The sequence below is a fragment of the Panthera tigris genome, chromosome D3, assembly GCF_018350195.1.
Source record: "Panthera tigris isolate Pti1 chromosome D3, P.tigris_Pti1_mat1.1, whole genome shotgun sequence".
NCBI classification, from domain to species: Eukaryota; Metazoa; Chordata; class Mammalia; order Carnivora; family Felidae; genus Panthera; species Panthera tigris.
In genome coordinates this window covers 72,265,244-72,292,689 of record NC_056671.1, presented here as the reverse complement: position 1 = coordinate 72,292,689, position 27,446 = coordinate 72,265,244, and the positions used below count along the sequence as shown (strand labels likewise).

At 36.8% G+C, this 27,446-nt stretch overlaps 1 protein-coding gene across 1 annotated transcript in view; it reads right to left on the bottom strand.

The window, feature by feature from the left end:
• DCC (DCC netrin 1 receptor) overlaps positions 1-27,446 on the bottom strand; it is a 631,926-nt gene that overhangs the window by 27,932 nt on the left and 576,548 nt on the right. The window contains exons 26-28 of the mRNA XM_042961575.1: positions 25,478-25,594; positions 11,717-11,872; positions 1,968-2,180 (exon numbers count right to left, since the gene is read on the bottom strand). Coding sequence (XP_042817509.1) covers positions 1,968-2,180; positions 11,717-11,872; positions 25,478-25,594 — 486 coding nt within the window. The remainder of the gene's footprint in view (positions 1-1,967; positions 2,181-11,716; positions 11,873-25,477; positions 25,595-27,446) is intronic.

Here is a 27,446-nt window from a genome sequence, read left to right as displayed (position 1 = left end):
ACTAAGATAACAGTCATAATCACAGTAGTATTTTTTTCTAGTTTTGCAGTCATCATGAGGCTTATAAACTAATGTAGTGACTACAACTACTGTAGGTATCTGAGTAACTGAAACTTAAACATACTTGCCAAATAGCAGGTTGACCAATCCAACTGTGTCTATTAAGGGGGCCACCTCTAATTACTTGGAACCATTAAACTTTATTCTCTTAAGTTTGATATATTGGGGCTGTTAAGAATTATTCCAATAGTTCAAATACTTTTAAGCACTACATAGTTCTTTATCTTTATGTATCTACTTGTCTATTTATTGGCCTATCTTTCATCCTGTCTGTTGATCTTCTTCTTTCTTCTCCTCCTCCTCTTCCTCCTTCCTCTTCCTCCTTCCTCTTCTTCTTTCTCTCTCTGCCATCCCTTATCCCCCTTAATCCCTAACAGAAACAAAAAGGAGCTCTGGATTAGCACCACTGGATGCCAGACGAAGTGATAAACTGAATACTGCATTGGGAATTGGGGGCTCTGGTTATCATCTATGCCGATTGATTTTATTAGAAAGGCATTATTTAAGGTTGGTGTTCCCTAATTCCAGTGTTGGGTGTGTGAGTGTGTGTGGGGGGTCCCCCCACCAACACTAACCAATTCTTAGGCACCAGTAGAGTATCTGAGAATTCTACTCAGTTCTGACATGATCTATCCAGAAATAGTATCAGATTTCACAGGTTAAGAATTAAGCCAGACCGGACTGCCTCCCACTCCTGGCTTCAGATGCCAGTCACAAGCTCCAGGCTGCTATCTGTGCTTCTGAGCTACAGGCTACAGGTGGTTCCAACGACCTCCTCTTTAGGTGTGATTAATTTTCTAGAGTGGCTCACAGAATTCAGGCAAACACGTTTGCCAGTGTATTAAAGGGTATGATAAAGCCAGATGAAGAGATACATAGAGTGAAGAATGGAGAAAGGGCATGGAAGTTCTATGCCCTCTCCAGTCACATCATTCTCCCCAAATCTCCACATATAAACTAACACAGAAGCTCTCCAAACCTTGCCCTCTTAGGTTTTTATTCAGGTTTCATTGCACAGTCATGATTGACTAAGTCATTGGTCATTGGTAGATTCCACCTCAGCCCCTCTCTCCTCCCAGGAGGTTGGGAGGGGGACTGAAGTTCCAACCCTCTAATTATGTGGTTGGTCCTCCTGGCAACCAGCCCCCACCCTTGGGGGGGTATCCAAAAGTCATGTTCACAAAAAAAATGTCATGTTCATCAACATAATAAAAGACACCTTTACCCCCTTATCAGTAAGGAAATTCTAAGGGTTTGGGGAGCTATGAGCTCCAGAGTGCCCAGAAACTGTGGAGGAAGACCTAACATATATGAGAAATATATTTTGGTCATCTGAATGACCACATGTGTATTTCTCATAAAGCACAATATCATAGGCACCACAGAGATGCTACTTGCTACCTAAGTTTTTGGGGTTTTTTTTATTCGTAAAATTAAGAAGTTGGACTCTACCCTCGTTCTGATACTCCTTTCTGGCCCTGGAACAGTGACATAAGAACTTCCAGAAGATGACTACTGAAAGGCACAAAGCAGAATAATGGGATTACATGCCTATCTCTAAAAAAGTGGCTTTTCAGACCTTTGTACCTTTACCTCTAGTCTTGGAGTCTAGCCTTAAATTCTAGGATCCATGTGGCAGACTAATGAACCAGAAAATTGTCCAGCAGGGTTCAGGATCAATGAACAACTTTTCAAAGGAACGAAGGGCACCTACAACCATCCAGTTGCTTGCCAAGGCAGGTACTTAAGAGCTGTTCCATAAACATCAGTAACAGACAGGAGCATACTGGGCATGCAATCAGTGGTGAACAGATATATTGCACCCGGCCTTCTCAGGAACCCTCATGCACTTAAGTAGAGGCACCAAGGATAACAACTACTTAAATATGAACAAATGAGCATTTTACCTGGCTGAGACAACAGTGGTGTGTAAGGGACTTTCGGTTCTATTGCACTCATTGGTGGAGGTAGCAAAGGGTTAGCAAAGCTGCGGAGTGGGTGGGTTGGTCGAACACAGGCCGTGGGGATGGTTCTGCTTGGTGCCTCTTCACTGCTGGGATGCTCAGGCTGTGCTGGGGGCAACATGGGTGGCTGCTGGGTGGTTGGTCCTTCACTCACTGCTGCAATGGAGACAAGAAAAGCCATTCATTATTCCAGGACAGAGCTTGCTTCCCCTAAGTCAGCTGATGGGCCTCTGAATGAATTCAGAGAAAGAAGTCAGGATCTGGACAATCTTTTCTTCTAGTTATGAACATTCTCATTCCTCTCCCTTCATACATTTCTGGGATATAGCAGCCCCACCCCTTTAAACAGTGGCTATAGATCCAGCAGGACAGGGATCTATCTTGCAGGAAGAATAGTAAAATATACACAGCATTGACTCTATTGCCTGAACTGGTGGGGCCCTGTAATCATAAGTGATGAAGCAAGAAAAAAGAGTTATTTCTCCTTTCACAAGGAGCAATGCCAGTGAAATTCAATATCCCAAACCCAGCTACAGCTGCATTATTATCTGCCAGCCAATATGCCATTTTTTTCTGCGATTTAAACATGCCATGTCAACTGTCAAACAAATCAGAGTTACCAGGTGTTCAAGGCATTGCTAATAAAATGATACAAATAATAGCCACTATCATTGTCTTCCAAAACAAAAAAGAAGCACATCCAGCTAAAAAGTTATATGAGAGATGACTTTGCTGGAACAAGTTGCCTGAATGCAGGATTGTGATTTTTCCTCTTTGGCAGCAAACCTCGCAATTTTCAGTCAGATTACTATAGTTGAAGACGTTTCACATAGTCGTTTGCGACTGCCATTGGGTATTTGGACACTTTTTTATACAGAGACACACCTTTTCTCCAGAGACCACAGTTGAGTCAGACTAACATATTGGCAAGACAGTTTCTTATGCTAGGGACACTGTGACTTGACTTTATCATTCATGTTCAAAATCACCAGGTCCAGGTGAAACTGTAAATGAAAAGAGCTGGATAGGAGGTATAAGGTTGATGAAATAAGAGTATTTCTGATGACTTTTTTTTTTTAAAGAAAGCTCTATTGGGTAAGTGGGAAAAATGCAATGATAGGAGATAATATCTCACTTTGAAAGAGAATTTTTAACCAGGAAATATTTCAAGATAATTAGTTTGCAAGATAATTTTGAGACAACTCTCTGGGAGGCTCAGTGAGGTCAGCAAAGGGCAGAGGAGCTAGAAAGAAAACTTGATAATGCTGAAGGGAGTAGAGATTAAAGATGCCAAAGATCAAGACATTATATTAAAGATATGCAGAAGTGAAATGTGCCTTCAGAGGGTATTTGATATTAAAACTCATTTTTCTATATTCGGAAAGGTTAGAGGTCTTCTGGGTCACTGAGAAGTCTCCAGGCTTACCCCATTCAAAGACGGAGGCAGGGAGACATAGGGTTGGCTGAGGACAGGATGTAGCCATAAAGCAACCAGAGCTAGTAAACAGGCAAAGTTGACAAAAGATTTCTTCAAAGAAAATGTAATCAAGACAGCAAACTGGAGAGAACTCTGGGGGTAAGAGGAGTTTGAGGAGAAGTGCTTCCTCTTTAACCTAGGAAGTCCTATCATGGAGAGGAGGGGTGCATGCATGCAAAATATCAAGATTAAAAGGTGGGGCTGCAAGGAAAACATTAAGGCAAATCCTTGGTGATGTGGATTCTCACAAAAGGGCAGAAGGGATGGAGACTTCAGGCAGGTGTTTATTAGGAGCTAAATTGTTTGTAGGAACATAAAGGAGAAAAGGGCACCTGCCTGGTTTAGTCAGTAGAGTATGTGACTCTTGATCTCAGGATTGTGAGTTTGAGTCCTATATTGGATATAGAGATTACTTAAAATCTTAAAAATATATATATATAAAGGAGAGAGAAACAGGTGTTCTTGTATTCAAATTACACAGTCTTGATTGAATACAAGAACACCTGTTTCTCTTTCCTTCATATTCTTAGGTACCCCTGGCTGGCTCAGTTGGAAGAGTATGTGACTCGATCTCAGGGTCCCGAGTTTGAGTCCCACATTGGGCAAAGAGATTACAAACAAACAAATAAATGAAAACTTTAAAAACTGTGTAATTAGATGGTTGACAGTATAGAGACAAAGAAAATTATGCTTGTTTTACTCTGGACTCATTTAATCTAAAGGAGAAAATGACCAATGGTCAATATCTGAATAAAAATATAGTATCTCTTAGCTTTAGATCAGAGAGAAGCAGACGTAGGAGCCCAGACCTGGGTCCATCTTCATCACCAATGGGCTGGTTTTTATTACAGGTCCATATCTTCCAGGGAAAGAAATTTCATAATTTTCCTTAGAAATCTGCCTTAAGTAATCTGCCTATTGAAGATGGATTGTAATAAATCCATATATTTTATTTTTTTAATTTCTTTTTTTTTTAACATTTATTTATTTTTGAGACAGAGAGAGACAGAGCATGAACAGGGGAGGGGCAGAGAGAGAGGGAGACACAGAATCTGAAACAGGCTCCAGGCTCTGAGCTGTCAGCACAGAGCCCGACGCGGGGCTCGAACTCATGGACCGTGACATCATGACCCGAGCCGAAGTCGGACGCTTAACCGACCAAGCCACCCAGGCGCCCCAAATCCATATATTTTAAAAACTGCTTTCACCATTAGAGAAATAATAATATATTGTGTGATATGCTTCTTTATTCCATCCTTCATATTTTCCTGTTCTATTGCTTCTACATTTTTGAAATAAAAAAGATCTATGTTAAAATATTATTGTGACATTAAGTTTAATAAAATTTGCATGCACTTTTTTAGTCTTCTAAAATTTAGTTTCTCAAAATCCTCAGGCTTCACAGGAATTTTGGTGACATCGCGGAATGTTCTGTGGCCACTCCCATTCCTATTCTCTTTAGTGCCATTGCTCATTGGCATCTCTAAAATTGCAGATTCTCCACAGGCCCCATCCTCCATCCCAGGTCTTCAGGTGGCCACCACGATTTGCACCGGGAAGATACCTGAGGGAAGTAGTGGGAGCTCCACACAGATAGAGAAGAACTTGGGGAAATCAATCTCCAGCACCAACCATTATGAAAAGGAAAGTGCCTAATCTAGTGCTAGGTGGAAATGGGAGAAAGAACGCATCGCTAATCCACAAGGGACTATTTCTGTTTTGTTCAAAAATGGCAAGTTTGCTTAATACCTAGTACAATGGGCAAGGTACAGATTGTCCATAGACAATTCATAATTATTTTATGTGGAGCAAAAGAAATGCTTTCAGAACTGGTTGACGTTTGAGGCAGTCCAAACTCTTGATGCAATAGCAATGGCTCCATAGGAGAAAAGCCCTCATGTCAGATGAACCCATTTGGCCAGTTCAGGCGCCAGCTTCAAGACACCTGTGTGAAACAAACTGGCTCAGTGATATGATATGGAGATGTGCGAAGAGCTCTGAAAGCAAAGAAAACCTCTCTTTTCCCAGGAAAGTATAGCCACCTTGCAATTCAGAAAGTAAAGTGAGAATCAAATATGTGCTGGCAAGGTACTGGTTTTCAAATGATGAAGTAGTGGGAATGCATTGTACAAATAGCATACAATTACACAGTAGAGTCAAATTTCAAGGCACTTTATAATAATTAATGTCAACACAGAAATAATTGCTACAGAGTATCTGGCAAAAATATTGCGAAAATGGAAATGAGGATTTTTCTTCTATCTAAAATTGCAATATTTGAAAGAAATGTAGCACACCAATAACTCTAACACAAAGACTTTGAGACACGAATGCTTAAGGAACCCAAGTCCCTCATTAATCTCAGAGCAACATCATGCAAAATTCCTGAGTAACCCCAGTTCCTTCCTCACAGGGTGGATTCTTGCAAAGACCCTAGAGAAAAAGTCATTAGCTCCATTGTGTCTGTGATTTTATCTAGGTCAAGTCCCATTATATGATTTCCAATTTGGGGGAGAGCTGCCACAGAAAAATAACATGGGTAAAGGTGACCAGCCTTCTCATTAACAATGACAATACACAAACTAAAAGGAATGGTAAAAAAAATCATCTAATCTCTAGTATCCACCTGTTTCAAAGATGAGAAAATAGTGGCGCCGATTTTATAGTGACTTGCAGAAATGGGGCCTCAAGACTAATCTACTGGTTGAAGTTTTCAAAATATAGCACTGTTTCTTCTTTCCCAGGGACAGTTTGCCTATTGAAGCTAAGAACAGGACTACAATTTATTAGTAGGAAGAGGAGATATTTGTCTGTCACAACTATATATAAATCTTTATCAGTGGATCACCAAATGTGTGTAATGCAAATGTACTATATCCTGTATTTTTCTTTTCCTTGTGGTAGGAGAGAAATTCAGCTTCATTTTTTGAGTTCAGAAAGCAGCAGATCTTTGAGGGCAGAGTTTTAGTGATTCATTTCTTGTGCAACTCGAAGGTCTTTCAGAAAACTTTGGAGGAAGGAGAGTCTCCACATTTGGCACAGATTTTTCTTTTCCTATGTGTGACTTGTTGTTTCTCAAGGTGACTAATAAGACATCTCCAGCCAGAGTCATGAAATGTTTTCTGCTTGAGAAAGAACACGGGTGTTTAGTGTTCTCCAAGGCATTTAGAAGCCGATACTGAATGGCTGGAAGTTAACTGGTTCTGACAGTGATTTAGAGAATATTTAGTTTCCTACAAAAGAGGGTGCTTATTTTTTTTTTTCTTTTCTAAGTAATCACTTGGAAACACAGATCTGTTCCTATTCCTTTGGCACTGCACATTCCTTTTGCTCCAAAACCACTTGATGTATGACTGAATGTGTATTTTAAAAACCTGTAAAATCTTGCCCAGGAGTGGTATGTCCATGCCTTTTGATTTTAGATCAAGTTCAAAAATTACTATGCTAAGCACTCTGTTAGGAATCCTTTTTTTTATATAACTTAATATAATAGTTATATATTTTATATTTATATTATATATTATAGTTATCTAATCACCCTTATTTAATAATCCTTACTTTAAAATAAATTAATAAAATTTTAAAAATTATTGAAGAGACTAAATGTTTCTTTATTTCATTCATTTATTTACTCATTCATTCATTCATTCATTCATTCCTTTATATCTAGTAGACTTTATTTTGTAAAAGCATTTTTGGTTCACAGCAAAACTGAGTAAAAGGTACAGTGATTTCCAATATGCCCTCTGCCCCCACATATACAGCCTGCTCCACTATCAAAGTCCTGCACCAGAGTGGTACATGAGACTGTAACCACAGATATAAACCAATCTGTAGTCCCTAAGCACAAATAAAAACATATTTTGTCGTAGTTCACTTAATGTTCTTTGGATTGGCATGCATCACTCCAATCTCTGCCTCTGTTGTCACATAGCCATCTTCTCCCTGTGTGTCTGAGTCCCTTCTCTTGTAAGGATACAAGCCATATTAGATCAGGACTCACCCTAATTCAGCATGACCTTACCTTAACTTGATAACATCTGAAAAGATCCTATTTCTAAATAACATCTCATTCACAAGTATTGGAGGTTAGAACTGCAACATATCTTTTTGGGAGACACAATTCTATTCATAAAAGTCTGCCCTCTGGCCCCCAAATATTCATGCCCTTAGAGGTCTGGGTCTATACAATCTCTTCAGGCAGACGGAAGACAGCCACGTGAGGGAGGCAGATATTGGAGTTACAGAAGCCAAGGGACACCTGGGACTACCAGAAACTGGAAGAGGCAAAGATGGATCCACCCCTAGAGACTTGGGACGGAACATAACCTTGACAACACCTTGATTTTAGAATTCTAGCTCCGGAACTATGAGAGAATAAATTTCTATCATTTTAAGCCACCTGGTTTATGGTCCCTTATCAAGGCAGCCTAAGAAATGAATACACACAGTGTGGAATGATCTGAAACATAGACTCTACAATGAGAAATGGTGACACACCCAAGTCCTCCTGGTGAATAGTAATCTGTGGTAGATTGTATTATTTGTTCACAATTCACCCTCCCATCCCTTCCCCTGTGAATTCTCTAGTTCATGCTGGGTGGAATATATGTATCTCTATCCCATTGGTATTGCGTTTCTCCGTGTAACTTATTTTGGCTGGTGGGGAAAGAGGAGAAAATTATACTAGATTACTTATTATTTTTGCTTTCATTGACATTTAACTTTTGGAATGATTATCCCTGTGATTCAATGAGGCAGTTTTGCATGTTGCACCAAATCAAGAGAAAAAACAAAGAATAAATGGGATGCTGAATTCTCAGAAAGAACTATGTCTTTAAAAGAGAAAAAGAAACTACAGGAACACATCATGAATCAAATAAAATAGTTAACTTCTTAAAAATAAATGAAGTGAACTTTGGCTTGTCTTGGTCTTGCTATGGTGGAGAGAGAAAGGTCATTTTACACATTCTTCTCATGCTTCATTTTAAAGTCAGAGAATATAGATGAAATCAAAAGAAAACACTAGACAGTGATATGATGAGGGAAAAGCTAGACTAAAATTATAATCCCCTCTTTCTTTCTGGGGAGAGTACATTTCAGAAGCAGAAGAAGGGCCTTGTGGCTTCTGAATTATTTGACTGGAATTCTTTTCCTAGTTGTCCTGGGATTTGGAAATTTTTGCTTCCTAGACTTCCCATATCTTCCTCGTTTAGTCCCCTTTGATATGGTTTGGGGAATTATTTTTCCTTGAGTTTTTGCACACAACTCTATTACGTAGACACGATGTGCAGTGAGAAAAGGGAAAATAAATCTAATTCTCTCTTGGCAGATTTTTGATGCCTTTTAATTCTAACCTTGCTACATCTAGACGATTTATGATTTCTTAGCGCTGTCCCTGTTGGGTTGGAAAAAATATAGCTTACCTCACAAATATATTTTATTGCTGTTACCATCTTATCTATTACAAAACATCCTATCTCACATGAGCTGCTGAGTCACCTGTTCCTAACTAAGGGAAGAAAGCCATAAAATCGATTTTAAACTGCTGTGCTTGAAGAAAAAAAGAAAAAACAGTCAAATGGTATAGGAGAAACCACCAGGGTGTATACAATAGATTGAGAATCTCTCTCCATACCTACTTTCCTTAAAACAAATGAAATACTATCCTTAGGATATAAAATCAATATACAAAAATCAGTTGCATTTCTATATGCTAACAATGAGCTATCAGAAAGAGAAATTAAGAAAACAATCTCATTTACAGTTGTATCAAAAAGAAAAAAAAGCACTTAGGAATAAATTTAACCAAGCAGGTTACAGATCTGTACATTGAAAACTATAAGACATTGACAAAAGAAATTTCAGAAGACATAAATAAAAGGAAAGATAGTCATGGGTAGAAATGACTATGCTCGTGGGTAGAAAGAACTAATATTGTTAAAAATTTCTGTACTACCCAAAGTGATCTCAGATTCAATGCAATTCGAGCAAAATTCCAATGGCATTTTTCACGGAAATAGAACAAACAATCCCAAATGTGAATGGAACTAGAAAAGATCCCAAAACAATATTGTTAAAGAAGAGCAAGCTGGAGGTATCACACTTTCTGATTTCAAACCACATTACAAGGATAAGATAGTCAAACAGTATGGTACAGGCATAAAAACGGGCACACAGCTTAATGGAACAGAATGAAGAGCCTGGAAATAAATCTATGCATATATGGCCAATTAATTTATGCCAAAGAGCTAAGGATATATGGTGGGACAACAATCTTCAATAAATGACGCTGAGAAAACTGAATTGCCACATGCAAAAGAATGAAACTGGATTTCTTATGCTGTACACAAAAATGAACTCAAATGTTTTAAACACTTGACCTTAAGACCTAAAACTGTAAAATTCCTAGAAGAAAACAAAGGGCGTGAGCTCCTTGACATTGATTTTGGCAATGACTTTTTGGATTTGACACCAAAAAGCAAAGGCAACAAAAGCAAAAATAAACTGATGAGATTGCATCAAATTAAAAAGCTTCTGTACAGCAAAGAAAACCATCAACAAAAGAAAAGTCAACCTATGGGATGGGAGAAAATATTTGCAAACCACATTTCTGATAAGGGGTTAATGTCTGAAATATATAACAAATTCATGCAATATAATAGCAAAAAATTAGATTAAAATGAGCAGAAGCATTGAATACACATTTTTCCAAAGAAGACATGTGAATGGTCAACAAATATGTGAAAATACACATATATGTGTATTCACACATATGTCAAAATATGTGACCTTACTAATCATCAGGGAAATGCAAATCAAAACCACAATGAGATATCACCTCATACCTGTTACAATGGCTATTGTCAAAAAGACAAGAGATCATTGTTGGAAAGGATGTGGAGAATAGAGAACCCTTGTGCACTGTTGGTGAAAAGGTAATTGGTGCAGCTACTATGGAAAACAGTATAAACATTCCTAAAAAAATTAAAAATAGAACTACTATATGATCCAGCAATCTCACTTCTGGGTATATATCCAAAGGAAATGAAAACTAGATCTCAAAAAGATGTACATACTCCCATGCTCATTGTAGAATTATTCACAATAGCCAAGATATGGAAACAACCTAAGTGTCCATCAGTGGATGAATGGTTAAAGAAGATGTGGCCTATATACAACGGAATATTACTCAGCCTCGAGAAACAAGGACACTTTTTTGCAGCAATCTGGATGGACCTTGCAGGCATTATCCTAAGTGAAATAAATCAGGCACAGAAAGACAAATACTAAATGATATCACTTACATGTAGAGTCTAAAAAAGACAAACTCATAAAAAAAAGAGACTAGAATGGTGGTTACCTGGGGCTGGCGGGATAGAGAGAAAAAGAGAGATGTTGGTCAAAGAGTACAGACTTCCAGTCATAAGATGATTAAGTTCTGGGCATCTAATGTACAGCATAGTGATTACAACTAATAATACTGTATTATATACCTGAAAGCAAGAAAGTAGATTTAAAACATTCTCATTACAAAAGGGAACCATTCTTATGTGACATGAGGGGGGTATTAGCTAACTTTATGGTGGTAATCATTTTGCAATAAATAAGTATCCCAAATCAACACAATGTATTCCTTAAATTTACATAATGTTATATGTCAACTCTATCTTATTAAAACCAGAAAAACAAACAAACAAAAACAAATGAAATTCTACTCTGGAAATCTTTTTCTCCAACAATCATTACTTAAACATGAAACGCTATTGCTTAACCGATTTAACCAAAGAAAGCTAAAGCATTCATCTAAGTACTGGTTCATCAGGAATCAGTGAGACACCTTTAAATACATCCAACAGACACTTACACATAACATGTTGGAATATAGTCACTTGATTATTAACTTCCTAGTTGACAGCAAGTATTAATTTCAAGCACCTGGCACTTCATTGTTTTACTGAACTGGTTAACCTTTGTTTCCACACAACTTCCCATATTGTCTGCGGAGCGTACTGTGGAAAGACTCCTAGAGAATCAGTTTAAAAGCATGTGGTAGGATCCGAAGGACTGACTGTGCTCTGATTCTGGCCCAGGGCAGAGGAAAGTCAATTTTTCCAAGGGATGATAATGTCAGAATGCTATACATTTAACAAGACATCCTTGGTTATTATTCATTCGTTCTTCATAAAAAGAAAGGAAAATGCATCACACTGACTTTTTCCTGCTCCAAAACCTCGGTCCACAGACAATGTTGGGAATGGCACAGGCCGGAGGGTGAACTGTGGGTGGGGGTATCCACACGTGGGAGATGGAAGGATTCCTGGGTACTGGGCGCTTTCCAGGGTTGGCACAGGGATGGCACTCACGACAGCTGCAAAAACAAAGATGTTGTTTTTATTATTATTTATCTTATGTTGTCACCTACGAAGCAGAAAGGAAATGGCTAAACTTTCCCATCTTCAAATCCATGCATGCTCTTCATAGTATCTTGTAGGTTCCTTTACTTACCTCTCTTTCCACAAAGTCTCTCTTTTAAAAAGCTCACGCCTCCAGCACCTTACTATAGAACATTACTCTGAGATGTCAAACTTCCCACGGTATCAGTTAAATTTTTTTTTTTTTTTTTCAGAGAGTGAGGGAACAGGGGAGCGGCAGAGGTAGAGGGAGAAAGAATCTCAAGCAGGCTCCGCACTTAGCGTAGAGCCTGACTCGGGGCAAGATCTCACAACTACGAGATCATAACCTGAACTGAAATCAGTAATCAGATGCTCAACTGACTGAGCCACCCAGGCGCCCCCCAAATTTCCTATGGTTTCAAAGAAAGAAACAATGAATCAAGTTACTATAAAAACACATTAAGGCTTCCTGGTGGGTTTTTTTTTTTTTTTTTTTGCCTTTTATTTTCTCCTAAGCAAGAACCCAAGAAATGTTCGGTTGTTCAGAACTGAATATATTGGGTAAAGTGGGCTAAGGAAATGGGAATTTTATGTTAATTCTGTGAAAGATGTAATGCTCTTGAGAGATGATCAGGTATTGATAGGTATAATCTCATAATCATACTTAGGAATTTTATTTAAATAGAAAATGTCTTCAAATAGCAAAACGGTACAGCTTAATGACACATTAATTTAAATATAACTGAATGTTGTCTGGGAACACCAAACATTTTTTACTTATACTGGCTTAAACCCACAGATCAATATCTTACACAATATTTCCTAGGTGTATTAAGCGTTATTCAATTCCATTATTCAATATCTATTAAATTATATCACATTATAAAATATTTATTCTAATTGTAGTCAATCTTCATCTTACATTATCTTAGAAAATGTTTCGTATTTCCTACCTCTTTTTAATAAAAAATAAAATTTTAAGCTAGCTCCTGGAATGATCTTCAGCAGTATATTTTTGTCTATTACATTACTCAAGTTGTTTCTATTATATGCATTAGTTTTATTTAATTACACCCTAATGCCAATCCTGGAGTTCAACATGCATGCGCATACATATTTACCAAAGAAAAAGCTTTCTCTTTATCATATTCCTCTTACATAAGTAACTTCATAATCATTGATACAGATTACTTTGTATTATTTTAAGTTAGTTACAAACAACATGTAGATTTAAAGCATATTTTTTTAACCTAAAATGCAGATTAATTACATTAAATACACAGAATTTTAAATCAAAAGGGCTGCTTCTAGTAAAATAGCTTTTAAAATTACATTCTGGAATTTATTTCTCAGGGTATTTATAATGCTCCTTGAAATGCATATTAACAGGCTTATTTGAATTGAAAAATAAAAAAAATTGGTTTCACAATAAGACTAATTCTTTTAAGTAGGTGAAGTGATGGGTGTTTTCCACAAATTGAATTAAAAGCTGTATAGATTTTAATAAAAACATTTTTCAAAGAATTATATTGTGATGGTATAGGTGATATTTCAATGCTTCAAATCCTGTCTTAATATATTGTATTATGTAAAGTGCCTCCTAGTGAAAAAAGTTTGCAGATGTATTTTATAATTACTCTGTAAGACTTGGTAAAGCTTTTTATAGGTGCATCTCTTAAAAATGATGAAGTAAGTAACTTGAATGAGTAACAAATACTTTTGAAAGTCAGGCAGTTTCTAAAATTTATACTTGCAGTATAATTGGAGGACAATATCTAGTTGTTACTTGAAACATTATAAAAAATAACTTCAGGTGGGAATTAAAAGTATGGGATTCTGACATATAATTTGAAAGTTCAAATCATTGAGTGACTGCTATAAAAATCTCATTGTAACAGTCACCCACACATAAATGCAAACAAAGTTTCGTAGTGTTTAGATAAATTAAAAAAATATTGGAATAGAGTTTATGCAAAAAGCAACATTAATCCACAGATCTATGCAGTAAGTGTATGGAAAAAGCCTCATTCATGTCATTAAGTGATAGAATTCTAATAAAATCCTTCTTTACACACAATTGTACAGAAATACTAATTGCAGTGTTAACTCAATTCAGAAGAAAAAAACCCAGCAGTTGAAAACTTATGCTCACATACGTCGATAAAATAACATATAATTTCAGTTTATAGAAATATTATGTTGCAAAGAAATAAGATAGATGATCAATAAAAGACATAAAGATACATGACATTTGTATATTATTCTGTAGGGAAATTAAATCGCAGGTACTAGTTCAAGGAGAAACAAGTGTAAATTTTTGTCAGTGAAAGAGAAGCTTCCTCACATATTTTGTAAATGGATGGTGGTGGATATCAAATTGATATAATTTTTATGCATTTGAATTTATTTAAGAGAGTGGTATATGAAAAAAGTACATTTTTCACAGGTATTTATAACAAACTCTTTTAAACGTTAAATTCAGAATGTTTCAGGTGATACAAAGTTTTCAAATTAGTTTTGGGACGCACTGAATGAAAATTTGAGAATAAGTGGTTTACAGCGCAATGTCTTATAAAGATACTTTAGAAAGAGTAAATTGGGATATACAAACACATGAACAGACTCGAAAAGAAGAAAAAGGAAAAAAAGGACAGAGAAAATGGTAAAAAGAATCAGAGATTCAAGCCAGATATCAGCTAAAATGACTATAAATTCCTTAAAGAAAAGAGGTTATAATTTTGTAATCTTTGTGTCTCTCACACTATGCTGATAGAGATACTTCTGATTTTTCAAGTGAGTTAATAAGAAGGATTTTCTAGAAGTAATATTTAAAAATCTGTCATTTCAACCCACTGCAGACTTTTTAAGTGGTTTGATGTATTATTTAGTTTCTTACAGTTTATAGTTACTATAGGAATAATGGTAGTGATAATAGACTTAAATACATTTGTAAATAAGAACCATACAATAATATAATGTCTATTTTCAGAAAACTTAAACTCTCAGTCTCCCAGGTAGTCAATTTAATGATATCATCTATCTTACTGATCAAATGGGATCACTGCATAGTCATTAATATAGATTGCCAGGTTGTAAAGCTATCCCTGTGTTGACAATTTTTACCCATAAATAAATGTGACAATGATAGTTTCGCTTAGATACATAGAAGGTACCCACTCCACAAATTGTGCACATTTCCTTATCAATATTATTATTTGAACTTAACCAATATCTTATAATACACTTAGAAAAAGAATTTCATACATATCTCTCGGTTGGAGCTGAATAAATTTGAATGGAGAAACAAAAAATAATTTGGCAAGCCACAGAATATAAAATCAGAGAGCTGAGAGAACCCAAGAGATTAAATTTATATTGCAGTTCCAAGTCTTTCATTATTGAAGAAAGAAATTTTCCTTTCTAAGAGTTTTGCATTTTCACTACTGACCTGGGTACAAATGGCTTGCAAATAATAATTCTTTAAAAAACAATAAACCTATTGTATGTTTCTGCATTTCAGCAATTCCCATAGTTCTATTCCCTGACATAGAATAGTCTGTATTCCAAAGCTTTGGTTCTGAAGTATTTTGATTCATGATTCATTTCTAAAAGGGCACAGAAGTCTACACCTACTTATAACATAGTTGTTGCAGAAATGATCATTCTAAAGTAAGTTGGATACAACACAATGTATTGAAATGCTTTTTAGTATTTTTCTGCTACGTGTCAGTTTTAAAAGCCAGAAACACACATCCACATCCACACACACATTCTCTGTCTCTGCCTCTGTCTCTCTCTCTCTCTCTCTCTCTCTCTCTTATTCACACTATAGTTCAAAGCATTCGCTGCACTATGTTTATGTAAAACAACTCGGAGAGCGATATCATCAAGAATTTTCAATAAATCTCTGCTCTGTGGCCAAAGATGACAAGAAATCTGCTCTGACACAGCTTGCTGACAAGTGAATTTATATCTCACACTGATGCACAAAGAATTTTCAAGTTGAAATTTCCTCACCAAATTACTTAGCTCTCTGAACAGGGCACACTGATATCTGAAAGCTTTTACAACATTCTTAAAAATGTTAGCAATAAACACAACCTATAGGAAATCTAAAGTAGAGATTTTTTTAAGCTATAATTTTAATAAATAAAGCCCTCTGTAGGTATTTTTCAACATGGTACTTGACATAGTTGAGAGAGGTGCTGAAGAGGAGAGGCAGAAAAATAAGAGTAAAGATAATATTTCGAAGTGGAAAGAATTTATGTGAAATGATTTCTCATTCTGCCTCTCCTTACCACATCTTTTCTGCAATGACCGATATATCAGTTGGACTACTTGGAAATTTAGTGCCTATGGCCCTTGATAAATATTTTTTTTATCTCCTTCACATTTTCAGGTGTCCATTGGCAAACACTTTTCATGGAATATACACGAAAAAGTCCACCAAAAGTCCACCAAAGTCCTCTTTAGGAAAAGTGTGAACATTCACAAATATGTGTTCTGTCGTTATTCTCCATATCATGCTAAAGAGCCCAAGCACTGAGGTCAAACTGCCTGGGTTCATTATCTAGTTCTGCCACTTTAGCACTGAGTAGGTGTCACAGCCAGTATCTAAGATGCCTCCCATTGAGTATCACTGTGATATTCACATCTTTGGGGAGTTCCCTGCCACATTTCACCAGGGTTGGTCTGGTGACCAATGGAATGTTATAGAAATGCAGAAGAAATTCCACTTCCCAAATCAGGTTTAAAAAGATTGTCCTCGAGGGCACTTGGGTGGCTCAGGTGGTTAAGCATCCAACTCTTGATCTCGGCTCAGGCCGTGATCTCATGGTTTATGAGATCGAGCCCTGTGTCAGGGTCTGTGCTGACAGTGTGGAACCTGCTTGGGATTTTCTCTCCCTCTCTCTCTGCCCCCCTGGTTGCTCTCTCTCTCTCTCAATAAATAAATAAACTAAAAAAAAAAAAGATTATCCTCTCTCTTTTAGATCACTCCCTCTGGGGGAAGCCAGGAGTCACGTCTTGAGGACATGCTGGAAAACCTGTGGACGTGATAGAAGCTGTTGAGAAAATGAGTGCTTGTTTTATGTTGCTTCATTTTGGAGGTAAAGTGTTATGTAGTAATGGATAATTGCTCATTAGCTTGGCAAGTGATTTAAGGTCACTATTTCTTAGTTTTCTCTTCGTAAAGTGGAGATGAGAATAATACCAACTTTGTGGAGTGGCTATGAGGATTTGAGAGATCTTCCTTAGTACAGAAGAGAGGAGCGTCAGGGGTCAGCCCTTCGAAAAAGCTGGTTATTGTTATCAATCTCCAGGGATCCAACAGATCTTAAGATTGTTTGTTTGTTTGCACTCAGTAATCCTAGGAAAGCATTCTTGGTCGGATGTAGGCATTCACAGGGGCTACAGGGTGATAGAATGAATGCCCAGTTCTAGAACCTGTTAAGCTGGGATCAGTCTTAGGATACTGGCTTCTTACACCATGAATGCAAGGTTCAGGCAAGGATTCTGAGTTGGAATCAAATGTTTTAGGGGTTGGAATGATCTTCATATCAGTAAAAGATGGAATTCTGGTAGTACAGCACCTCAAGCCAACAGAATTCTAGTTTTTAAAATCTGCTTCTTCACTTCTCAATAGCTTCTCCAACCCATTGTTTGAGCTCTGCAGTCAAGTTACTAAAGCAGATGGTGGGAGTGGGGAAAAAAAGAGTTGGCTTTCACAGTGAATGTTCTAGAAAGCCCCAAACCAGTGGTCATAAGCAGCTTCTAAGCTATCACAAAAGCAAAACTGTATGCCTTCCTTTGCCTTAGTCTTTTTACTAGATACTTTCAGGCCACTTTTTCAGACTTCTTTTTTTCCCTTAAAAGCTGGGATTGCATTTTTTTCCCCTTAAAGATGTACAGGGAAACAGAAAAAAATGAAATTCAGGAGGCTCCTGCCCAATAAACTCTCATACATTTAATTATCAGAATTTTATAACTAATGTAATCTTAGAGGTCACCTGCTTCGATCTATATCCCTCCCATTTCTGCTTCCTCGCCTTTCCTCTAGCATTTTACAGAAGAAAACACAGGTTGAAAATGGAAGGGGGAACCAAGGTCAAACAAATACTTATGTTCCATCAGGTAATAAAATACTAGAAATGTAAGTAAATCTTTATCCTTCCAGGAATTGCCCTCAGCCAAAGAAGTTGCTTGCCCAAGATTACACCCCACTTTGCAGGGGCAGCCTGCATCATACTTGAGACAAAGTCCAGAAACCCACCTCCCTTGCCTCCTTTGGGAAAACGCTAAGGGCAAGCCCAGCACCAGAGCAACCCATAGGGTCAGCTGCAGCTCCCATTAAACTATGTCACCAGTTCAATTTCTCCCTCCTCCCAGTCCTGCATCCCTTACCCTCACAAGTGTTATTCCAGAAAGCACTTGTTAATAAATTGCCTGTATTCTAAATTCTGTCTCAGAGTCTGATTCCTGAAAACCCAGCATATGACCCTTAAATACCCTTTAAAAATTCAGGAAAGTTATACTTGATGCTTCTGATTTATTTTTTTTTTAAGTGTATTTATTTTGAGAGAGAGAGAAAACAAAACATAGTGGGGGAGGAGCAGAAAGAGAGACAGAGAGAATCCAAAGCGGACTCTACACCATCAGCACAGAGCCCAACTGGGGCTCCATCTCATGAACTGAAAGATTATGACCTGAGCTGAAACCAAGAGTCAGATGCTTAACTGACTTAGCCACCCAGGTGCCCTGTTGCTTCTGATTTTTCATAAATAATTTCATTTATAATAAGAAAAAACATTTAAAATAATTCTTTGGTCATTCTAAAAATAGTCAGCCTTTGCTACCATTTTAAAACAAAGTGCTCGGGATTGGAAAATCAAAATACGTGGGTATTTTTGCCTGTGCTTTCAGCTAGTGTGTTTCTCATGAGCATTAGTTTACTTTGTTGTGAAATGTGTTCAGGGATAGGAGCAACAGAGGCCACATAATGTTTTCAACCAATAAGTTGACAAACCTTAGACAAATAAACAGATGTTGCACTCCAATGAAATTAAATACATTTCCCCATGGATTTTAAGAACAAAAAGCCACTTCAGATAGTCTATATTTGATCTGCTAATTTGCATTTTATAAAGCATGCTGAGAAATGTCAAGGAAAAGGGGAAAAGACAGTCTTACAAAAATAGCGATTCTTAAGTGGAACAGCAAACATCTTCATACATGTGACTAGAAATCAGCGCGATGCTACGATGTAGTTTATAAGACTCAGTAGATGAAAGACTTGATAAATCTAAATAATACTGCAAGTGGGGCCATCAGAAAATGTATCTACTCTTCTGAATGAAATCATAGCTCTGCCAAGATACAGATTTACAATTTGTTCAGCAGAGTTATCTAAGACCTATCAATCATGTCAATTGCAAAGAGTTTATTTTATTTATCAGAAAGCTTAAGAATTTATTTTAAAATCAACTTTGATTATATGTTGAAGTCATTTCCTTTCGTTAGATAGAGTTTTACCAACACAGAGCTTGGAGGTAACAAAGAATATGATATGACAAAGTTACTTCAAAGATATATTTTCTATTGAGTCTTCATTTCTCATAGAAATTTTATTTAGGTATAATATATATCTTGAAAATTGGAATATCCAAAGTAGTGCTCAGTGATTTTCCAAAGTGAAATGCCTTGCAACTATCATCGAGGGCATGAAATAGAACATTATCAGAAGTTGCCCTATGGTCTCTTCTGGTCACTGATCATCTCCCATCAAGAGTAACTGCTCTTCAGAATTCTGACCCAATAGATTATTTTGCCTGTTTTTAATTTTACATAAATTGAGGGGCACCTGGGTAGATCAGTTGGTTAAGTGTCTGACTCTTGATTTCAGCTCAGGTCATGATCTCAGTCTCCTGAGTTCGAGCCCTGCGTTGGGTTAGGTGCTCACAGCACAGAGCCTGCTTGGAATTCTCCATCTCTCTGCCCCTCTCCCACTCACACTCTGTCTCTCCTAAATAATGTTAGAAACTTAAAATAATAATAAAATTTACATAAGTTGAATCTCATAAATGTGTTAGGTTTCTGTCTTACAACATTTTATCTGTGAGATTCTCCCTATTGTTTATGGCATTTTAGTTTGTTCAATTTCATTGCTGCATTATATTCCACAGAATATAATGAATATGTTATGGTGTAATAAAGATATGATATGGGGAACGGTACTGCCACACATATTCTTGTTTGCGTCTTTTGGCGAATACATTATGTATCTCTGCTGGGTAATTTTACCCAAGGTTAAAACTGGTATAAGATTGGGATTGCTGTTGGGGTGCCTGGGTGGCTCAGTCGGTTAAGCGTCCGACTTCAGCTCAGGTCACGATCTCGTGGTCCGTGAGTTTGAGCCCCACGTCAGGCTCTGGGCTGACGGCTCAGAGCCTGGAGCCTGCTTCCGATTCTGCGTCTCCCTCTTTCTCTGCCCCTCCCCCGTTCATACTCTGTCTCTCTCTGTCTCAAAAATAAATAAACATTAAAAAAATATATATAAATAAAAAGATTGGGATTGCTGGGTCAGAATATTCTTATACATTTTATAAAACTATTTAACTATTTAAAATAATGTACCTGCATTATATGATAATTTTTAAGATAGCAACAAAATTAGTTGCTGGTCATTTTACGGCCCCCATTCATGTAGAGTAGGACACCAGGAATAAGGAAAGGTTTGCTGTTTTAGGCAAAGAGCAAGTTGGAGCTCCAGGTGACAACCTGAGGTGGCACAATGCAGTGGACGGATCTAGCACAGGTTTTGGGTTCCTACTCTCACATTCCTAGTTTCCATAATTGTAAATTGGATGGGCTACTGTCAAAAATCTTTTTTAAAAGTATATAAATAATATAAGGCATGCAAATCATCTTAGCCCTTGGAGAAGCAGAATACCAGAGGTTCAGAGGTTGTCCAGGTGTGTCCTGAGGTAAGTCAGTAAGCTGAGTCTCTTATCTTATCTGAGTCTCGCTATCTGTAAAATCAGGATAATCTCACCACATGATAATATTATGAGGATTCACTGAAATAGTAATTAGCAAGGCATTTAGCAAGTGAATAATATTCAGAAATTCTCAGTATTTGTTAGGTTTCATTTCATTTTTCATTCTTTCTAAGCTCATTATTTCCTTTCCTATTTAGTAAAAACAATTTTAACTGCCCTTCATACATCATAAAATCTTATTAGAAGATATTCTAACTATAACTGATTTTAAGAAAGGTCCTTAAACACTGGTGTGTTACAAACACAAGGCAGTCTTATAATGCATTTACTTATTCACTCATTCATATGACAGACGTTTAGCAAGCACCAGTTTTGTGCTAGTATTGAGCTATACAATGTATGAATGCAAAGACGAATTAGATGCATTCCCTCCCTATCATGAAGTAATTCACAACCTGTTAGAAAAGGACAGATTTGGACTGGAATACCTAAACATATGAGGCAGTACATAATTAATGCCACGAATATAGTAGAACGAAATGCTATTCAACATGAGAAAGGAAGCCATCATTTTCTGGATACAACATTCAGAAAAGAAAGAATTTATGAGAGCATCACTATCTGCTCTGGTCTGTGAAAAATGCATACAACTTTGTTAGGTAGAGATAGCCACTGAGTCATTCCAAAAAGAAAGAAATGTTCAGAGGGAAAAAACAAAGAAAAGACCATGTATTTTTATGGACAGGCAATTTAGTCTAGCCTTGCAGGAATCTACGATATATCTCTATCTCTCTATCTCTATATCTATCTACCTACCTACGTACCTACCTAACTACCTACTATATCTATCTAGGCATAGGAACAGGATACTAGAAATGTAGACTTAAATGTGAGATGCTCAGCGGTTTGTAGGTGTTTTTTTCTTGGCAGGCAATGGGGAGCCTTTGGAGAAATTTATAGAATGGAATGCCATATTTAAGTTGTTTTAGGAACACACCTGTCAGGCAGGATACATATGAATCTGGAAGATGCTAGAAGGGGGGAAGACTCCTTATGAAGCTGTTTCGACAGTTCAGGTGTGAGGTTATAAAGAAGAGAATTAACATATGACTCCAGGGAATGGGAAGGTAGCCAGGGATTCAAAAGATATTGTGGAAGGAAAATCAGCAAGATATGAGAACTTATTGCATAAGATGGTTGTACATGGAACAGAAGGGTCCACAAAGGATTTTTTTTGAGTATAGTTGACACAGAAGAAACTATAGAAGACTGGCACCACTAGAACTTTGTTACAAGAGGAAAGTAGCCGGAGGGGAAAAGTGAAACAGCTCAGCATAAATGTCTCTGTATGTAATGAAAGAAATGAAAGAAGGACAATGGCTTCACAGGGCACCTCTGTAGGGAGCTTAGTGATTAGGAGCTCAGAACTCTGAAGCCAGACCTTGTGAGTCCAAATTCTGGTTCTGCCACTTAGATGCTGTGTGACTAAAAGCTAGGTACTTAAACTCTCCAAGACTCAGTTTCCTTATTAGAGAAAGAGGCATAATAATTATATCTATCCCATGAGTTGAAGAGCTAGAATTCATTATAAATTCCATAAAAGTTTTTGTACTTATTACAGTAACACTGAAAGCTGCAATGGAGCATGGAGGAAACATGACATATAGTAAAGTAGAGAGAAGCAACTGTTAATTCATTCACCTAAATTATCTTGATTGAAGCCTCCCAGGCTCTGTTCTGAGTATTGAGGATATGAACTGATCACAGAGACAAAATCTCTACCCTCATAGAAATTACATTAAAATACAGGAAACAAATAAACAAATACAAAAATGTGAACAGGATGGTCATACACATTAATAAAGAAAAACAAAGCACAATATACAGAGCAGAGAGTGACCACAGATGCTATGTGTGACATTTGTCAGGGAAGACCTATAGTGGGAGCTGTTGAACACAGAATTGAATGAAATTAAGGAAAAGCCATGTAAATATCTATGAAAAGAGATTCCAGGGAAAGAGAAGAGCAAGTGAAAAATCCTTGCATTTGAACATGTGTTATTATCCAAAGAACAGAGGGGAACGCTATGAGGCTGAAAAGGATTAGAGTAGTAGCAGGAGATGAAATGAGAAATGAGTCCAGAGGTTTTATCACATGGGGCCTTGTAGGACATGGTAAAATCATGGATTTCACTCTATATGTTATGGGAAGTTAAGAGGAATAACATCATCTAATTCATACAATTGAATGGCTGCTCTATAGACAACTCGCTATAGGGGCAAGAGCTAAAGAAAAGAGACTAGTTACAGGTTTAGAACTGTGGTCAAGAATCTGTAACAGATGGTGGCGGCATGGGTTAGGACAGAGCAGTTGAGATGGGAAGGAGTGGTCAGATTTGGGACCAAATCAGGTATTGTAAGCAAGAACTGTAGTACTGATGAAAGACTGAATTTGGGGTGTGATGAAATTTGGATTAAAGAGTATGAAACTAGATTTTTCAACAAGAGTAAATGGATGAACTGTGGTAACATTTATTGAAATAGGGAAAGAAGTAGGAGGATCAAGTTTGGAGGTGGGAAAGGGAATTATGAAACGTAGGATCTCCATAGCTGAATTGCCTATTAGACAGCCATATGGAAGTATTGAGTCAATGGTTGATATGAAAGTTGATATGGGTTATAAGAGATTAACTTAGAGATAAAATTTGGAATTTAATAAGATTTAGATGGCGTTAAGGCTCTCAGAACAAAACACCATAGAAAGATCTAGGTAGGTAGAAGAGAAAAGGCTGTAGACTGAGCTGTGGGGCATTCTCTGACTTAGAGACTGGGCATAAAAGGAGGAATAAGTAAAAGATACTCAAAAGGAGCAGCAATGGGAAAGAAAGAAAACCAGGATCATTTAGTATACCATAAGGCAAGTGAAGATAGTGTTTCATGAAAAAAAAAAAAAAAAAGGGAGAAGCTATGTCAAATTTTGCTGAGCATCTGAGACTTGACCATTTATTTTCACAATGTGGAGATTATTGATAACCTTGAAACTCTGGTTTCAGTGGACAGAAACTGTCTCATTAAAACTAATAAGGAAGATTACAAAGAGGGAAAAGCCAGTATAGATAACTTTTAAAGGAGTTTTTTGGGAAGGGAGAGGAATAGGCTGTCGTTGGCGGGGAAAGTAGTACCCAAAGATGGTATTTAAAACAGCAGTTGTGACAGAATGTTTGTATGCCAGTTGGAATTATCTATGAAGAGAGAAAATGGATGATACCAGAAATGGAAGGGATACTTACAAGATTCCCCAAGTAAGTGAGAAGGGATGGCAACAGGGGAAAGACTTGGCTTGAGACAGGAGCACAAACACATTAACTAGATTTGATGGAAGGATAAGGATACCAATTCTCAATGCTTCTCTCTTCTTGGTAATGTAAGAAGCCAAATTATTGGCTGAGCATGGGGAAAAAAGAGAGATTTGGGGAGTCTGAGAAGAATAGATATAAGACATTCATTTTATAACCCGAAATAATGAATGAATGGAGAAATGAGTGGCATTACCAAACACCACTATTTGGTGGTATTTGACTGCTAATACCTGGCAAGGAAGTCATGTGTTTTCTCCAGATAAATCAGCTGTTAGTAGAGTGGAGCCAGTTAAACAGGGTTGAGTTTTTTTCTGGTGAATATGATGGGGAAGGAGGACCAACAGAGATGAGGGTGTTTGCAAGGGACTGAGGATGATAAATGACTACGACTTCTCAGTTGAGTTTGGAGGCTAATCAGGACAGGAAGCAGATGAGGGACAGTGGGAAGGTGTCAGAGTTAATGCACTGGAGGTCTTAGTGGGATTGCAGAATTGTTGCCAAGGGGGGAATAAAATAAGTGAGCAGGAAAGTAACAAATAGAAAAAGGGATGATAGAAACTAGAGATTATAAGGGTTACAATGATTGGTTTAGTGCATGACACGGACTTGATGAATTGAGGTGGGAAGGAGCCAGCATCATTGTAGGCACCATAAAGGGACCAACATTCTACTGTCATTGGATGAATTACCTACATGGAAATTATAATTACCAAGATTAATCACAGAGGTAACTAGAAGGGCGGCGATCCCCAGGTGTGCTAATATCTTCAGTAAATGTGGGAATATGACAGAAAACTTCAAAAATAAGAGGGTAGTAACTGGATATCTGTTAACACTTGCTTCAAGGGTGCTAGATTATTTAAAACTGGAAATGGGACCCATTAAAAAAGTAAAAAAAGAACAAACCCAACTATGAATGTGATCATTAGAATAAGATCAATAATAGTGACAGAAATTTCCATTCTTTTTATATGAATTCATATTTTTTTTTACAATTCCTTAACACTGTAGCCATATGTTTTGCAATTGGATTATATACAAGAGAAACCACAATAGCAGTGTATGTTTGACTTCAAATTATAAATTAGGGTTTTAGTCATTCTTCATTTTGTCCAGATGCCCAGAAAATTCAGGGGAAACTCTAAATATTTTTGATAATTTGATATAGAAAAGATGAAAACAGAAAACCCTTCATTTCTTCATTGTGGTTCCAATCTTTACCCACCAGGATTGTTGGACTGAGCATCCATAGGAATCATAAGCTTGGCCCGAGGGGCTCGGCGGGCAGCCAGTGACCTTTCCAGAGTAGACATGGAACTCCCTGCTTCTTCAGTGTCTTGACCTACAAGAAAAACAATACTGAGAGATACACCTTTTTCAATGATGCAACACTTTGCATAATTTCCAGCCAGGCATGCCAATGCCTTTTTTATTTTATTGATATTTAAATAATAATACCTACTTTTTTGTTACCCAATCAATATACTCCCATTGCACAAACATTAATAAAATGTATCATAACCTCATTACTCAGAAAGAACTATTGTTTATATTTTGTTCCTTATCAGGTTTGCTTACGTGTTTATATGTGAAAGTGAGAAGGTATATATTAACATATATATATATATATATATTTACTAAAGTTGCATTATACCATATATATCATTTTGTAAACTTCTCAGTAATATGAATGTCTTTCTCTGTCAAGTCAGTGTTATTTATTTATGTATTTAAAAATGCTCATGTTTCTAAGTTTATGAGCACCATCCATTTTATTTTATTTTATTTTATTTTATTTTATTTTATTTTATTAAGTACACTGTATGCCCAATGTGGGACTTGAATTCCTGACCCTGAGATCAAGAGTCACATGCCCTACTGACTGAGACAATCAGGTGCCCCGGTTTTATCATTCTTTAACAGTTCCATTAACATCCCATTGTATGAATTTACCATAATTTATGCAACTAGTACTTAGAACCCAAAGACATTACATCTTATTATAAAAACTCAGAAAATAAACTACATTTTTTAAAAGTAAGTGTAGGCATAGTTATATACATCTATTATAATGCCACAAAATGTCATTCTAAAGAGTCATTAAAAGTGGTAAGAATGGTTTGTGTAGATTTAAAATGTATATAAAAAATACATTTGAAAGGCACCTGGGTGGTTCAGTCGGTTGTGTCCAACTTCGGCTCAGGTCATGATCTCACAGTTCACGGGTTCTAGCCCCACGTGGGCTCTGTGCTGTCAGCCCAGAGCCTGAAGCCTGCTTCGGATTCTTTGTCTCCTCTCTCTCTGCCCCTCCCCTGCTCGCTCTCTGTCTCTGTCTCTCTTTCTCCAAAACAAATAAACATTTAAAAAAAAATACATGTTGAGAACAATAAAACTGAAGTTTTGAATAGTATGTGTATCATTTGTGTAATATACATATGAAAGCATATTATATATACATACACATTTGTATGTGTATAAATATATAAATGTAAATATATCTGTATATTATATATTATATATGTTGTATGTGTGTGTGTGTATATATATATACATATATATATATGTATATATATATATTTGTATACAAAGGTTACACACAAAATTCTTAACATTGCCTTCCTTTCATGAAAGGGATAAGGAATTTGGGGATGGGGAAAGGCACTCATACTTTTTACTTCCTTTGGATATTATTTTCACAACTTTTTGTACTATTTTTTTTCTTTTAAAATTACATGCACATATTCTTTTTTCAAATTAAAATAGTAGTTAATAAAATTTAAAATACTGATGGGGGAAATTTCTATGCAGCCCAGATAATGGCAGCTGCCTAGATTTGTATCTGTCCACACATCCTCCAAAAATCTATACAGAACTATACAAGACAATAAAGCTGCGCAAGATGTACCCTTTTGAAACGACTAAAGGAGAAAGAACAAACAAACTCTGGATTTCCTACAGGCACAAAAATAAATAATATTTTCCAGCAAAGCTATGACTCAAAGTTGAATATTTGAAAAAACTACCCAAAAGACAGAAGAGGGGAATAAGACTCCTAAGACTGACCTAAAATCATTCAGAAAAGTCTACCCCACGGAAAAATGTTGTAAAAGTTTCCTAGTAGACCAGCACTTAAAAGTATACTATTTATTGACATGGAGTTTTGTTCTTTTAACCAGGAGAGTACAGAGAATGCT